The sequence below is a fragment of the Papio anubis genome, chromosome 1 (assembly GCF_008728515.1).
Source record: "Papio anubis isolate 15944 chromosome 1, Panubis1.0, whole genome shotgun sequence".
In the NCBI taxonomy this organism is placed as follows: domain Eukaryota; kingdom Metazoa; phylum Chordata; class Mammalia; order Primates; family Cercopithecidae; genus Papio; species Papio anubis.
In genome coordinates, this window is record NC_044976.1 from 147,456,348 (window position 1) to 147,473,896 (window position 17,549).

The 17,549-nt window shown below is 43.3% G+C and overlaps 2 protein-coding genes across 2 annotated transcripts in view; one reads left to right on the forward strand and one right to left on the reverse strand.

Annotated features, from left to right (window-relative positions):
- The window catches only part of PTPN14 (protein tyrosine phosphatase non-receptor type 14), a 204,120-nt gene that overhangs the window by 165,383 nt on the left and 21,188 nt on the right, over positions 1-17,549 (forward strand). The window contains exons 12-16 of the mRNA XM_021927236.2: positions 1,289-1,367; positions 3,349-4,826; positions 10,008-10,151; positions 11,667-11,885; positions 15,259-15,387. Coding sequence (XP_021782928.2) covers positions 1,289-1,367; positions 3,349-4,826; positions 10,008-10,151; positions 11,667-11,885; positions 15,259-15,387 — 2,049 coding nt within the window. The remainder of the gene's footprint in view (positions 1-1,288; positions 1,368-3,348; positions 4,827-10,007; positions 10,152-11,666; positions 11,886-15,258; positions 15,388-17,549) is intronic.
- SMYD2 (SET and MYND domain containing 2) overlaps positions 1-17,549 on the reverse strand; it is a 104,053-nt gene that overhangs the window by 1,242 nt on the left and 85,262 nt on the right. The gene's annotated exons all lie outside the window — the stretch shown is intronic.

Here is a 17,549-nt window from a genome sequence, read left to right on the forward strand (position 1 = left end):
GCATAACCGTCGTTCCTTTGTTGGCTCACCAAATATTGTGCTTTTTTTTTTGTTTTGTTTTGCTTCTCTGAAAACTTGTCCCTCTTCCGCAGCATGAAGTTATTTAGGTTCAGTCTAAATAGCCATCTTTAAGAGACTGTGGAAAAGATTCTGCACTGCGGTGGCGGGTAGAGAGGGCCCTTTCCACCCTTGGTTCTGCAGTGGGGAAGGTCAGCAAGTGGTCTGGAGAGCTATACACTCATTGTTGTGGGCCGCATTTGAGATATTTAAATAGATTCACCCTGGGCTCAGCTTAACACTAACCCTGTTCCTATTGAAGGTTGATGTGGAGCTGTGAACTGGGATCTCAGGCACAGCTCTGCTGATGTGTAGGAGCTTGTGAATGGAATTTTGAGAACAAAACAGGTGTCCCTCTTATTCTCATTTCTGAGATGGGTTATAATAATTTACTTTCTCTTTCTTCCTTCCTTCCTTTTTCTTCCCTTTCCTTCCTTTCTTTTTCTTTCCTTTCTTTCTTTTCCTTTTTTTTTTTTTAGATGGAGGCTCGCTCTGTCGCCAGGCTGGAGTGCAGTGGCATGATCTTGGCTTACTGCAACCTCCGCCTCCCAGGCTCAACGACTCTCACACCTCAGCCTCCCAAGTAGCTGGGACTACAGGTGCACGCCGCCATGCCCAGATAATTTTTTTATTTTTTTTTTCTTGGAGACGAAGTCTTAATCTGTTGCCCAAGCTGAAGTGCAATGGCGTGATCGCAGCTCACTGCAACCTCCACCTCCCGGGTTCAAGTGATTCTCCTGCCTCAGCCTCGCGAGTAGCTCGGACTACAGGCATGTGCCACCATGCCTGGCTAATTTTTGTATTTTTAATAGAAATGGCATTTCACTGTGTTGCCCAGGCTGGTCTTGAACTCCTGAGCTCAGTCAGTCTGCCTGCCTTGAATAATTTACCTTTTCTAAGTTATTCTTGTGAAAGAAGGCATAGGGAACTTTGCAAGTATACTAGAACATGTATAGTAAATGGTTACATTTAGTCTTTGATGGTAACCTCTTTCTCTTTCTGATCTTGAACCAACTTCATTTCTCCCTTACCATTTCTCCAGTTCCAAACTTAGTGATGAGATGGGAGTGCAGATGGGTAGAAGAAGGTTGAGTCAAAGGGGTGGCAGGGACAGTGGCTGCCACGAGCCTCCCTGACGACGTGGCGGGACTGCCGTGTGCCCGGGCTGGCTGTGTGAGTCATCGGCCGTGTCTGCCAGGCCTCCCCACCTCCTCTATGTTCTCTGTTTCAGCCCAGGCAGCAGCCGTACATCCTGCCTCCCGTTCACGTCCAGTGTGGTGAGCACTACTCGGAAACGCACACCTCACAAGGTAACTCTGGCTTGCCGTTCTCTCTTCTTAAGACAAAAAGTTGAATACCAGTAAGCAGTAAAGAAGCCTTTAAAAAAAAGATGACAGGGATGCTTTCTTTTTAACTTTGTCCTCACCTGAATGACAGTAGCTGACAGTTTCAATTTGTGGATGGCCTAGACTATCAGTTACCTCTGATCAAAAAATTTCCCCAGTATTGGCTGCTCAGGGAGTCCAGGCCAAGGCAGCAAGCAAGTCCTTTTCTCCTCCCTTTCCTAAGGGAGCTTAGAGAAGAGAGTTTGACAGCTCAGCCCAAGTGAATGCACTTCACCTTCATTGCCAGTATCCGAAAACTTGTGGCAGTCACTCAGGTTTTCATGGTGACATAGAACATGGGCACGCAGAATAATTGGAAGAAATAGACGAAGTCAGCCTTTTCTTTTAGCTGTTTTTCTCATCTCTTTCTCAAGCCCCTTTCTTGGTACACTTGCTTTTTTCTTCTCAGAGTAAGGTAAATCTGTTCTATTCCTCTCTTTCTCCCAAAACATCTCCCATGCAAAATGTGTGAAAAAGCTTCTTTTAGTAATGACTTCATGATAACAGCTAACATTCATAGAGCAATTGTGGTATTGCTGTAAGTACTTGCTATATATTGTCTCATGTAATCCTTAAAATAAACCTGTAGGTACTATTATTATTTCTATTTTACAGTTATAGAAATTGGAATACAGAGAGATTAATGATGGAACTTAGATACGAAAATTGGTAACTCGTAATCATTATGCTAACTGCATTTCAAAAAGAGAGATGGTAGAAAACCTTGGATGTTGGAAATGTAGTAAATGGATAATTAGTTTCTATGTTATCAACTCCTGGCCATTTTGAATCCTTTGCTGTCTCAAAGTATGAGCATGAAAACCAAGACAGTCAAGACTATTTAATTTAATAAAAGTAGTACTTTTTATAAGGAGACTAGCAAAGTTACCACATTTCTATGGGAAGGCACCAAACCCCACGGGAGGCGGATAAATTGTGGCACATTTGTCTCTGTGTCCCCCTGTTTTTTCTGCCTGTCTTATCTGATCAGATCTCTTTACACACTCCTCCTCTTCAGACAGTTGAATGTCTTCAGTCACCTTTTCTGTTTTTCACCTTCTCTGATTTTATGCTTATCTGTTTTGCTCATGTTTAAATCTGTAGTGTGAAAAAATGAATGTATCTTGGCCACAGAAAGGCAAGAGGTTGCCTTCCTTGGAGGGGTGTGTGTGTGTGTAAGAGAACATCGGACACCTAGAATGGGCCTGATTTTAGAAATCTGCTTTTTCTCTCTTTAGGGACCTCTTTAAACTATAATTAATTTTTACTTGAATTGACCTAAGTGATGAAACCAGATCTAGAGGGGATTTGGGAAATTACCGAAAAGAACTCTTGATTCTAATTTTGGCCTTTATTGCTGCTCAGGATGAACTAGCTGTGCTGACATCCTGGCTGCATCATTTGTTTTGTGCCTTTAGAATGCCCAGCAGTCCCCTGGGTGAAGGGGCTTTTTCCACTGCCGTCAGGAAGAGCAGCTCTAAATACTTAGTAATTGAAATCTATTGCCCTATTAAAGTTCTTGACTGTCTGGTCTAAATATTCAGTCCTATTGCTGAGCCCTGCACAAGAGGACAAGTCTCCCCAACTGGAGGGCGGTTGTTGGTGCCTGATTTTAAAGCTTATGGTAAAATTGAGAACTTCCCCAAGCGACACTTATTCCAAATGTGTGCATGCCTTCTTCCATTAGGTTCCCGTTTTCTTTTCAATATGTCTTAAGGTGTTCTTTCTGTATGTTGGCATTTCATCCAAGATGGTATCCGTTATTCTGTAGAACATGTGGGTGGAGACCATGGGATTTCACTTTTTATGACTTATTTAAATTAAAAGTCGCTCATGAGTATGAGGATGTACTTTGTTGTGGCAGGATGGCGTGGAGGTTCACGTGCCTTTGTTTGACTTCTCGTAGACAGCATTTTTCATGGGAATGAAGAAGCCTTGTATTGCAACTCTCACAACAGCCTGGACTTAAATTATTTAAATGGCACCGTCACCAATGGCAGCGTGTGTAGCGTTCATAGCGTCAACTCCCTCAACTGCTCACAAAGTTTCATCCAGGCCTCCCCTGTATCCTCCAACCTCAGTATCCCTGGGAGTGACATCATGCGGGCCGACTACATCCCGAGCCACCGGCACAGCGCGATCATCGTGCCCTCGTACAGGCCAACCCCCGATTATGAGACAGTCATGCGCCAGATGAAGAGGGGGATACTGCATACAGACAGCCAGAGCCAGTCTCTGAGAAACCTCAACATCATCAACACCCATGCCTATAACCAGCCAGAGGATCTGGTGTACAGCCAACCAGAGATGCGGGAGAGGCACCCCTACACTGTCCCTTATGGGCCACAGGGGGTCTATAGCAACAAACTTGTCAGTCCATCTGACCAGAGGAACCCAAAGAATAATGTGGTACCAAGCAAGCCGGGGGCAAGCGCCATCTCGCACACAGTGAGCACCCCAGAGCTGGCCAACATGCAGCTGCAGGGCAACCATAACTACAGCACGGCCCACATGCTCAAGAACTATCTCTTCAGGCCACCGCCCCCCTACCCACGGCCACGACCTGCCACCAGCACCCCAGACCTGGCCAGCCACCGCCACAAGTACGTCAGTGGCAGCAGCCCAGACCTGGTGACCCGGAAGGTGCAGCTCTCGGTAAAGACCTTCCAAGAGGACAGCTCTCCGGTGGTGCATCAGTCTCTCCAGGAGGTGAGTGAGCCTCTTACGGCCACCAAGCACCATGGCACGGTGAACAAGCGCCACAGCCTGGAGGTGATGAACAGCATGGTGCGGGGCATGGAGGCCATGACGCTGAAGTCACTCCACCTCCCCATGGCTCGCCGCAACACGCTCCGGGAGCAGGGACCACCCGAGGAGGGGCCAGGCAGCCACGAGGTCCCCCAGCTCCCTCAGTATCACCACAAGAAGACCTTCTCTGATGCCACCATGCTGATCCACAGCAGCGAGAGCGAGGAGGAGGAGGAGGAGGCTCCAGAATCGGTGCCCCAGATCCCCGTGCTCCGGGAGAAGATGGAGTACAGCGCCCAGCTGCAGGCGGCCCTGGCCCGCATCCCCAACAAGCCCCCGCCTGAGTACCCCGGCCCAAGGAAGAGTGTGAGCAATGGGGCTCTGAGGCAGGACCAACCCGGCCTTCCTCCCGGCATGGCTAGAGCCAGGGTGCTGAGGCACGGGCCGGCCAAGGCCATCAGCGTGTCCCGGACCGACCCGCCGGCTGTCAACGGGGCCTCTCTCGGCCCATCCATCTCGGAACCCGACCTGACAAGCGTGAAGGAGCGGGTCAAAAAAGAGCCCGTGAAGGAGAGACCTGTGTCTGAAATGTTTTCCCTGGAGGACAGCATTATAGAGAGAGAGATGATGATCAGGGTGAGTGTCCTCCTCTCCGGGGGCATTTCCCAGTGTGAAAGCACATGCTTCAGGCACTGAGCAAGGGGCAAACCTTATGCAGGGAATGTGGTAGGTTTTTAAGCAGTCACTGAGCATTTAAACAGGTAGTATTTTATTACACAAAATGTTGGGTTTTGCCCTTTCAAATAAATCTTCCATTCTCTTTCGTGGCTTCTAACAGGTGTACTTGGTACGTTGTTGAGGCCAATGGCCTCAGCTAGGATTTTGCTGTTTATTCAAGGCTCAAACTTCCAATTGTGTGAGCTGCTATTATGGAAGCTCACCTTTCTGTGTCTTTCAGTGTTTTGTTTTCTTGAAGGAAAGCTGTCCGGCACCTCCATTTAGATATTAAAAGCAACATCCCTATACCACCTTCTGTATAGATCCATAAGTCCAGACTCGCCAATATTGTCTTGATTGTGATATGTTAGCTTTATATTCAGATTTTCTTTCAATAGATGTTTCGCACAGATTCAAGAAAATTATAGCAATTAGATATATAACTCAGTAATTGGATAAATAATTATCCATTGAACTTATTCTATCAAAAATTCACCCACATGTATGTGAATACATACATACATATATATACATACATATTACCACTTGAAGATCCATCCTAGTATTAGACATGAATAGCTCTTCTTCATAATATGTACAGAGCCACGTATGGTGGGGGATACCTGTAGTCCCAGCTACTTGGGAGGCAGAGGTAGGAAGATCACTTGAAGCCAGGAGTATGAAGCCAGCCTGGACAATATAATGAGATCTCATCTCTACAGAAAAAAAAAGGAACCACAGGTATGATGGCAGGAGCCTGTAGTCCTAGCTAATCAGGAGGCTGAGGTGGGAGGATTGCTTGAGCCCAGGAGTTCAAGGCTTCAGTGACCTGTGATTGTGCCACTGCACTCCAGTCTGGATGACAGGACTAGACCTCATTGCTTAAAAAAAAAAATTGTACAACTTGGGGAGACAGTTATGTTGTCAGAACAGGACTATGCAGGTACATATAGAACAATGAAGTGAATCTGTTCTTACTAGTGAGAAAATGTTTGGATTATTGCTACTTAAAAAAATCTCGGCTGGGCGCTGTGGCTCACGCTTGTAATCCCAGCACTTTAGGAGGCTGAGGCAGGCAGATCATGAGGTCAGGAGTTCTAGACCAGCCTGACCAACATGGTGAAACTCCATCTCTACTAAAAATATAAAAATTAGCCGGGCGTGGTGGCACGCACCTGTAATCCCAGTTACTCAGGAGGCTGAGGCAGGAGAATCACTTGAACCCGCAAAGCGGAGGTTGCAGTGAGCCGAGATGGCGCCATTGCACTCCAGCCTGGATGACAGAGCAAGACCCCATCTCAGAAAAAAAAAAAAAAAAAAAAAAAATCTCCATTGCTGCTTGCCATGAACATTTTCATTCCCTTAAAAAAAAACAATTAATTAGAACTAATCAAAGCCAGACTGACTTCTCTTCATTCACCACGGTTGTACCATACGGTAGCCAAGCCTAATTTTAGGAACTCTGAAACAGTTGTAACTTAAAATTTGCCTTGATGGAATCCATTTGGCCATCGTCATTTCCAGGTCTTCCTAACCCATCATTGGGATTCAACCTGAAAAGAACAATCAAGGCCCAATGATTTAAGGAAGCCAAGTTCCTGGGGTCAGAAATTGAATCTATAGCAACCTTGTTACTTTTGGAAAACCTTAAGAACATTCTCAACCTCACAGTTTTGGCTAGCCCCACTAGAGTAGTGCTAAGAGATTCTTATACAGACATGACTGTTTGCAAACCTAGAAGGAAATTGTGCAAGGTGTACCTTTGCCTCTAGCAAAGAAAACCTTTGGCTTGGAATGGAAGAAATGTGTGGGTAGGTGCCGCTGGGAGAGAGTTTTCCCAACATGGAAGAAAGCAGTTTATTGGTAGAAAATAGTTTTTCAATACTTCCACACCACTTAAAAGCAACATTAGCATCAAGAACCTCTCAGTCTAAGCATTTAATTTAGCTGTTTCCCCTGCCAACTCGATACTTAATGATGTCCACATGGTCCCTTAACCTCATTTTGGTTGTATTCATCCTCTTCTCTTCTTACTCGTATTAAACAAATAGCCTGCAGCCAAAATCTTGGCAGGGTCTCCTCCTCATAGCTCCTTGCATTATCACAAAGGAACAAGGGGATTTTCACTATTGTTTTTTCTCCAGATGCTTTTCCATTCCATTCGTGTAGGTAATAATGACGAGCAAATTTTAGCCATTAACCTTTAGTTCAAGAAAATAATTATCCCATTTCTACTTCATTTTCCCTGTTGATTTATTTTTCCCCCAAATCTGCTACACTCAGGAGCTCAAGGACACCAGCAGACCTTAGAGGTGGATTAGGAGCTTCTTCAGTGAGCCAGGAGGCCAGGCAAGGTGGTGACAATGCCAGTGGCTCTGAGCCCAAGATGAGTCTCCACCTGTTTTGTTTTTAATGCAAAAACTCACCCCTTAGCCTAAGCAGCATCCCCACAGGTCAGATACTTCTCTGCTCTCCTCACTATGGGCAACTTTTGCCAGCTTGATGGGAATTCATGAGAGGTGATGGCCATTCTAAGGGCCCTCTTGATCAGAACACAATGAGAAACTTTTAGCAAAAGATAACTCAGGGGCGGGGCGGAGTGTGCAGGTATGGTGAGAATTTGCCCTCTGGGCAGCTCTCCTGGACCTGCTTGTCTATTTGATGGATGGTTTAGCTGCTTTTGTAGCTCCTCATTCTGGCTCCTACTGCTTCCTTGAAGATACTTCCCTGCTTGTAGTCCCCTAGCCAGAAGTTGATGCACTGAGAAGAAAAGTCCAGATCAGAGCTTGTGAATTATTATTGTTATTATTTTTTTATCTCTGGTAGCAAGCTGATAGGGTGAGTGAGAAGGATCAAAGAGACATACTTTGATTTATCACTAAGTAATAATCCTTTCCCAATAAAGACAAGTCAATTACTTTTTGTCTTAGACCCAGTTAGGGTCGCCTTGCAGTGCAGGTGGAAAGGAAGCAGGACTGCTGAGAGGAGCTCAGGACCCATTTTCCAGAACTATTACCTTCTCAAAACTTTGGAGAGCAGTGAAAATAGATTCCCAAGTGAAAGAGGTGACAGAAATAAACAAAAAAGAAAAACTCTTTCTCCCCAAAACTAGCAGCAAGCAAACAAAGACCTAACCATTTTAATCCAGAATCTTCCCCCAGGGGGTTCCCAAGAATTGACAGACCAGGGCCATTTGTAAGAATATTACATCTTTTGGCGGTAAGTCCTTGGGTACGGTAAAGCCAGAAAATCTGAGACAGGTCTCAGTTAATGTAGAAAGTTGATTCTGCCAAGGTTGAGGGTACACACCTGTGACACAGCCTCAGGAGGTCCTGATGACATATGCCCAAGGTTGTTGGGACATGGCTTGGTTTTATACATTTTAGGGAGACATGAGACATCAGTCAGTATTGATTCTCTCTGGAAAGGCGGGACAACTTGAAGCAAAGGCAGGAAGACGAAGTAGGGAGGGGGCTTCCACATCACAGGTAGGTGAGAGGCAAATGGTTGCATTCTTCTGTTTCTGATAAGCCTCTCCAAAGGAGTCAATCAGATACGCATTTATCTCAGTGAGCAGAGGGGAGACTTTGAATAGAATGGGAGGCAGGTTTGCCCAAGCAGTTCCCAGCTTGACTTTTCCTTTTAGCTTAGTGATTTGGGGCCCAAGATATTTTCCTTTCACAGTACTTTTCTCACTTTCTCCCAGTAACCTCCTCTGAGATACTCCTTTGGTTTGTCTGATGAGTTGGCCATCACCAGGACAGGCATCCTGTTTTCAGTGTCACTCACACAGGCTTTATTCTGATCGTAGGTGACATTATGGAAACACATGGAAGGGGCGTAATGCAGTCCCCCCACCCGCAATTAGAATAATTCATAACCCTGTGGGATGGCGCCATCAAGACCTCTTCCTGGGGAGTGAATTTATACATCATAGAATAAGGAAAAAAGTCTCTCAAGGCTTGAAAAGAAACCGGGGATTCAATGGCTCTTCATCTGTGGCAGTCAAATGAATCTGCAAATGGGTTGCCCTTTAGTGTGAATCAAAATCCTAAACCTTGCAAAACTCATCTGCTTCTGTGAGGAGTGCCTGTGTTCTTCCCTTAACTTCCAGGACACACTTAATTTTAGGAAAGGCCCTTTGTGGCTTGCTTGAAGTGAGCATAAAGAGCTTTTTCATACTTGGTCAGTTTCAAGGACCTGAGGAAGCACAGCAGGAGGCTAAAAACCAGCCCTGCCCAATCCAATTTCAATTTAGAGTTGAGGGTGGAGAGGATGGAAATCAAAAAGCCCCAAACTGGGCCAGGTGTAAACATCGAAACCTTTCCCTAAGTGGTCTGCTCAGTTCTGGAGTCCATGTTCCCCCATAGCTCAGTGGCATGCAGTGATGTCCCACCATCTGTATTGGCAGGCACAGTCTCTGTTATTGTGGGCCCTCTGGGTGAAGCCTGAAGGGTAAGGCCTGTGGATCATCTTAGATGACCCCAGCCAGGCTTTGATGTTAGTGAGTTTGCTAAACCACATCAGCTTTCAATTCTGGGCATGACACCACCCTTAGGTACTCCAAGGACTAGAGATTAATTATAGAATTAACATCCTCAGGACAGAAGCTTAGGAAGATTTTTCTCTACAGTTTATGTGTGTGAATCTCTCAATCAACAACAAAGTGTTTTACAAGTTTTGCTCCATTCCATCTGTGCAAAAGGTCCATCACTGTGATTGGATTAGATGATTCATATAACCCTGCTTCTCTTTTCCTTGTCTTGTCATCCTTATCTTTCTAAAGTGTATCGCATGTACCCTATTTTGTTTTTGTTTTGTTTTGCCCTATGGCAGGGTGTATTTTTAGGGAGTCTTTTTTCTTATTTATTGGTCTATCTGGCTAAGGAGTTAATTAAGAATAAAAGCTCAGGAGTCCTGTAGGAACTGGCTTCCGGGGGCCCAGTGGGAATAGTGGGAAAGCTGTGTTTGAATTTGCCCTACTGATGGTGATTGTCTGCATTCCTTGGCTGGGGAGTTACAGATTTGAGGAGATTAAAACACATTCCAACATTCTACTAGTATTATAAACAATGAGAACATGCCTTTTCTTGCCGCAAGAATCTAGAGAAGCAGAAGATGGCAGGCCTGGAGGCACAGAAGAGGCCGCTGATGTTGGCAGCGTTGAACGGGCTCTCGGTGGCTCGAGTCTCAGGGCGGGAAGAGAATCGAGTTGATGCCACCCGGGTTCCCATGGACGAGAGGGTAAGTGGCAGGCTTGTCAAATGTGATTCATTCTCTGTAGTCTGAGGATCCCAAAACACCCTCCTTCCTCGAATATGCCAGCACTGAGATTTGTGTGATGCATTATTTCTTCAATCTGAGATTAGGAAGATCAGGCATAACTGTGTTACATTAAATCAGTCCCTTCCAGCATCTCCTGTTTCTCCATTCCGGTCTTCCTGCTTTGTCTGGTTGGCGGATCATTGGTTGCCTAAAACCAGCAGCCCCTAACATGCTGTATGACTTGGTCAAGTCACTCAATTTCTTTGGGCCTGCTTCCTTTCTTGTAAAATGCACAAGTTAAACACTTGCGATAGCTCTCAATTTCTATGATTTTTGTGAGCAATTGCCATTTCTTAGGAAGTGATTATTTTATCCAATCATTTATTTTTATTTTTAATTTTTTAAAAACTTTTAGTTTTGGGGGCACATGTGAAAGTTTATTACATAGGTAAACACGTGTCACAGGGGTTTGTTGTATGTATTATTTCATCATCCAGGTGTCAAGCTCAGTACCCCATGGTTACCTTTTCTGTTCCTCTCCCCGCTTCCACCCTCCACCCTCAAGTAGGCCCCAGTGTCTGTTGTTTCCGTCTTTGTGTTCATAAATTCTTATCATTTAGCCCCCACTTATAAGTGAGAACGTGCAGTATTTGGTTTTCTGTTTCTGCGTTAGTTTGCTAAGGAAAATCGCCTTCAGTTCCTTCCATGTTTCCCGCAAAAGACATGACCTTGTATCTAAGCATTTATAGAGTTCTTTAAAAATGCTGTCCCCTCATATGACCATAAAATGAGGCTGATTTATAATCGTCTGGATAATGCATTGTGAAAACATGGGTTTTGAAAAGCAGAAAGCAGCTGCATGGTAGTGTTTTAGAGGTGAAGAAAGGTGTATCCTTAGTTCCTGAAGTTGCTGTCAGAAGGTTAATAAACAGGTTGTATAAATGTAATAGAGTACTAATAACATTAGGGTGTTCGATTTCTGCCAGTATGTATCCAGAATTAGAATGTTTTTAAAGCCAGAAGGAACTTTAGAGGAATCATTTAACCCAATTAATACCATGTTATTGTAATTATTAGTTTGGCCAGGGAAGAGGTAAAAAGAGAGAGATTTAATCCTCAGAGCTATAGAACTGTGGACCCAGTGTCATCTTAAAAGCAGCTACATAGGTGGAGAAAAGGATGTTTGGATAATTAAAATGAACAGTCTTTTTATCATTAGGACTTTAAACAGAGTTGTTAATAGCAAAAATACTGATTTTTGAATTTTAACTCTTGCTAGTTCTTGCAGATTTGTTCTACTTATGAGTAAGAAGGAAAATGGTTATTAGACAAGGGAAACAATCAATATGGTTGATAAGGAGACAAACCAAGTATTGATTGTACAACTTGAAATCTCTTATTAATACAATCGCTAAATATTTAAAGAAATTTGGTTGTTTCATTGAGTTTTTGGATCAGATAATTTAGAGAGCTGAAGATCAATTTCTGTTGCAGTTCAGAACCCTGAAGAAGAAACTAGAAGAGGGAATGGTGTTCACAGAATATGAGCAAATTCCAAAGAAAAAGGCGAATGGCATTTTCAGCACAGCAGCTCTGCCAGAAAATGCCGAGCGCAGCCGAATCCGTGAAGTTGTCCCCTATGAGGAGAATCGAGTAGAGCTGATACCAACCAAAGAAAATAACACGGGATATATTAACGCCTCCCACATCAAGGTAGGAAGGCAAGCCTGTTAGAAGGTTTGTTAAAGATGGCTGGGTTAAAGGTAAAAATGCGGGGAGAAGAAAATGTGTGGGCTGCAGCTGTACCTTTTGGCTTGTCCCCAGACCCTCAGGGATTGTTTTTGAACTCCTGTGCTTTTCTGAGTCAGGTGGAAGGGCATGTCTCTCACTGCAGAGAGAAGGAAGTCTAGCAGCCTTAGGAAGAACCTCGGGTCAGGGATTTCTGAAGCTCACTCATGACAGAGGCCTTAACTTTTCCTTCTCTCTGTGGGCTGTAACTCTGTCTATACTCACAGGAAAAACTGAAGATTATCCATTTTGGTTTGTAATTAGCAGAGGTGGAGACTTCGGAAGTTACAGGTATTGCGTTACTGACATTAAGGTGTTATGTTCAATAACAACAGAAACTATTGTTTCTCCCTTATAATACTGCGGGTTATGCATTTTATAAAAGCACAAGTCCTATTATTGCATGGTATTTAGAAGAGTGGAGTAATTTTCACCTGCACTCTAAAAGTGTGGTTAATATTGAATCTTGAAAGATGTGCCACATTAGTCAATGAATTTGTGTTAGTAAGTTTTTGTTATTATTTCAAATACTTTAAACCTTTGTATGTCAGTATTACATAGTTTAGCACTTCTGCAGTTGAGTTATGGATACATGTGTACATGTAGTTAAATGTTTCTTAAATAGCTTACCTTCCTCAGAGTTCCTGTTAACAGAGGACACTTATTTAGAATGTCACCATTTGCTCTGAACTCTGAAGTGGGAGATTTGTTCATCTATTAATGTTAAAGCCATTGTTATAGGATGTTGTTAAATAATACAAGGTTCAATTAATAGTCCACTGTGATCAATAGCCTTAGAAACCTATTTTCGGCCTTGTCTAGAATTATTTGCTTTCCTCATTGGACTTTTCAACTGTAGCAGAATTATTAACAGGTTTTATTGAGCCTCTAAAGGCTAGTTAGGTATCTAGTTTGTGTGTCAATTATAACTAGTTTTGATACAGAATGTGAAAAGTATAGCATGGTTGGGTATATAGTATTTTTATTAATATACACAGATAACCATAGTTTTTAATAATTAGAAAGTACTGCCAAAAGAAATATAAAAGAGTAACTATCATAGATCATATTACTAATTTTTATTTGGATTTTTGAGAGTGAGAAGTAAAAAATGAACTCTAGGAAACTCTTAAATAAACTGTCAGTGGTGGGTTTCATGGGCTTAGTTTAGATTATGAAACAATGACCAACGTAATGTATTCAAACAAGGATGCAGATCACACAGCTGCTTCTTGATAGAGTGTCTATGAAGATCTTACATAGCAATATTATATTATCTTCTTCTTTTGGCCAGATCTCTTCCACTATTTTCCATCTGCTCTCTGAAAAAAGCTGTCACTTTGTATAAACTGTGCCCATCGGGCATTGTTAACTGAGAAGCATTCCCTTCCTTGGTATTCTCTGTGGCCCACATTTCATCCTGTGGATCCGGGTTAGACATGGGTGCATTTAATAGACCCATGGAGCTTGCAAGAACTTGTCCCTGTGTTTTGGAATAGAGGTGTATGTTTTGCCAATGTTTTCCCCCCTGGGTTCCAGGCAGCCGTTAACACAGAACAGAGATCTATTTGCTCCAGAGGTAGAATCACATCTGTGAAATCTACCTCAGTAGCACTGCTTGTTGTGTTTTTAATGCAGTTTTTAATACCCTCCTGTCAATACTTGGAATATGCTGAAAGGCCCCAGGCAGCAGCAGCATTCTCTGGAAGTATTTATGTTTCCTATACGTTGGGTGCCAGAGAGGCTAATGTTTAAAATCACAATTCCACGGATAAACCAAACTCCTAGCCAGCAAATATATGAATGTTATCTCCCACCAGTATTTGGAAAATGGATTTTTCTTGCCAGCTTTGACCTAAACATGTCTTGTGTAATGAGACAGTAACTTACATTGTTTTTGTTTGAATCAAGTTAGCATACAGTTTTATCAAATAAATGAGGGAAAGAAGTTTCAAACAATGATGACTTCATTGCTTTTTGAACTCTCCAGAGATCTGCATTGCATAGATGTAGAAGGGGCCTGCCTTTGCAATATCAAGGCACAGAGCTGGAAGGGAGAATAGAAAGAATTCCTCCAAAGGCCACCATTTCACCTTGACAGCATGACCTTTAACACTTTGGGTACAACTTCTTATTTATGGTTCTCTGCAGCTAGTATTTATAGCTGTAGAATTATCTTCCCCTGATCACCCTGAGCCGCAGGGGTAATAATTTTATTATCCAAAGTCATGTCATGACTGTAGTTCAGTTGGATGCCATGGTACTACCAAGGTGAAGTTATTGATAAAATATTATATGCTGTTGACAAGAGCATTCGTAGCATCTCTGCCGTGCATGGCACCACAGAGCAGCAGTGACAGCAGACGTTTATGATACACTTCATCTCAGATCCACAGGAGAAAGATAGTGCTCCAAAAGGGATGTTGTTTCATGGCCTTTTTTTTTTTTTTGTTTAATTGGATACCATGAAGCACTGTTTTTCAAACTGGATTACAACACAGTGGTAGAATGTGAAATCAGTTTAGTGGTCATGACCAGGTGTGTGTGTGTGTGTGTGTGTGTGTGTGTGTGTGTGTCTGTGTGTGTTTTAATAAAATAGACAAGAGAAAAGAATGGAAAGTGTCAGAGTACATTGCACATAGTAAGCATAACTATTATTTCTGTAACAAATCCTAAGTTATACATGTTCATATGTATGCATATATACGTGTGTGTATGTGTATGGTTTTTAATAGGCACTAGTTTGCATATACTGTGAGTTACAAACAAAGATCAGGTAAAGGCCAGGCGCAATGGCTCAGACCTGTAATCCCAGCACTTTGGGAGGCTGAGATGGGCGGATCACCTGAAGTCAGGAGTTCAAGACCAGCCTGGCCCAACATGGTGAAATTCCATCTCTAGAAAAATACAAAAATTAGCTGGGCATGATGGTGGGTGCCTGTAGCCTCAGCTCCTTGGGAGTCTGAGATGGGAGAATTGCTTGAACCCGGGAGGCATAGGATTCAGTGAGCCAAGATCGTGCCACTGCACTCCTGCCTGGGCAACAGAGCAAGACTCAGTCTCAAAAACCAGGATTAGGTAAATGTTTTAATAGGCTTGAGTGGCAGAAAGTATTTTCATGTGAGAATGTGTCACTACACTAGCCTCTATAGTCTCAGGGATTTTGTTAATTGAACTAATTCATTTGGCCCCAAAAATAGATCCAAGGTTTTAAGGTGGATACAGATGGACAGGTGATGAGCAGGTAATGTTGTCCTGGACTTGGGGTTTATTTACCGATACTTTTCTTGGTTTTTAGGTGGTGGTTGGAGGGGCAGAATGGCACTACATAGCCACCCAGGGGCCCCTACCACACACGTGCCACGACTTCTGGCAGATGGTGTGGGAGCAAGGAGTGAATGTCATTGCCATGGTCACCGCAGAGGAGGTAAGGAGTATGGCCTACTCCACGTCCTTTTCCCTAGGGAAAGGGTGGCCAGAAGATGGGCTTTGTGCTGGCAACTTTGCTACACTATCCTTCTTCCTGCAGTGCTGTTCCTCTGCAAATGCTTTTCTCTTTGGTATACATCTGTTTTCTTACTTCCAGCTAGATATTTTTCCCCCGGAGATAATTGATTGTTGTAGCCTTCCCTCCTCCCATTTTCTTCTTTCTTTTAACTCTTTTCCTTGGATTGTAATGCACTAAACTGAAAATAAAACAACAGAAAACCAAAAATGACCAGACTTGAGTTCAACCCGCTGACTTTGTGTACCAAACGAAAACAGTGATCTTTCCACTGGAATTTGGGAGTCTCAGGCTGCTCTGGGCAAATCGACATAGATGCCCAACTCCAGGCACCCAGCTCCGCATGCCACCATGCTTATCAGCTGAAAAGAGACCAGAAGCTGTTGTTCCTGGAGAGGCCTCTGTTCTTTGGTGGAAGAAAAAATATCTTTTTCTTCTTTTGCCAAGCCAAACATAGTTTTTCTGCTGTAACTAGAGAACTCTATGTGATGTTATAAAAAACCAGCCTACACTGCCAGTCAATCCAGTCAGTGTTGCTGTCTTTGCAGGGAGAAGTGTTGCGTTTCTTCTCTTGTCACATTCTCAAAATTTCTTTAACCACCTTCTTTTATGTCTTTCATTAAATTCCAGTTTATGTTTTGAAATCATTCAAGGGACTAGTTTCATCTGTGTTTACCAATATCCGTGGTATTGCAATGGCCTTTCCTAGCTACGTTAAAGGGGTCAGGAACAAAGAAAACTGGGGAGGAAAAAGTCGTATTTTTCTTCATTGACTGTTTTGAGCATTGGCTTTTCAGCACAGTCCATTAGAAGAAAATAATGAAAGGGACATCAGGCTCTTTAAAGCCAGTTGTACTTCCCTGGGCTGACCTGTTTGACCTTCCCACAAAGAGAATGAATCCTCCTTAAAGCTTCTAGAATAGATTTATCACCTTATCAGATCACACCATTGCAAGACATTCATTCACCTAAATACAGCGTACCATCTGTGCTAACTTCAGGAGTACATGGTAATAAACGAGACAGGCACGATCCCTGTCCCCATAGAGCTTATGTCCTAGTGGGAGGGACATTCAGAAGTGAACAAATAAAATAAGTGCAGTTAGCAGTAAGTGCCATGGCAAAAATGGAAAACTACAGTCCAGAGCGGGTCTGGGTGAGTACAGGTCTTCCTGCCTCATCCCTCCTCCTCTTTGTGTGGGTTTCAGCTGCAAAACTGTCATTCACACTAGGGGACTCCTACTAAAGGGTAGCTTCACGATGTGCAACCCTGAGCTCCAGACTCTGTATCATGTCACACACTTGGTGGAAGGCTGGAAATGAAAACCTTATTAATAGGAGCATAAATTCAAGGGAGAAAATTTTTAAAAATGGAAAACAGGTTAAGAAAGAGAGTGACTGGGGGCTATTTGAGATCAGGGCATGGCCAAGGACCCTCCGAGGAAGTGGTATTGGAGGTGAGACCGGAGTGACAAGGGACCAGCCTTGCCAAGACAAAGTAGCATCTAGTGATCTGTGGGACAGCTGGGGACTTACAGCCTTTTAAAATCCATAACTGATTTAGACACTCAGCAGAAATGTAAATTCGAGGTAAATCTGCTTTCATAGGATTGGTAAATAAAAGAGGAAGGTGTGCTTCCAACTTAAGGAGACCCAGTTAAACCAAATGAAGCCAGGCAAGGTAATTTATATATTCCCCAAATTATATATAAATATATAATTTATATATTCCCCAAAGATGTGTTGCTTTACAAGTGGGCTTTACAAGAGGAACCCTAATGTTCCTCTAAACAGCCGTCAGGGTTCCCAGAGCCTGTCACCACTGCAGCTCTGTGTGTTCAGTGCTCCTTCTCTCTCACCACCTACTCCTTGCCCTGAATCTCCTCAGCTACCGCCTCCTCCACACTCCGCCCCTTCTCCAGGGATTTTAAAACTGCAAAACTGAAACATAGACCTTGTGTAAATGGTTGAGAGTACATATTCTCAGAAAAGATTATAAAATCAAGGGAGAAAGAATGGTGATTTAACCAGCTGTTCTCAGTTCTAGTTGTAGATGGAACCAGAACGCATTGGTCAGGCTGAAA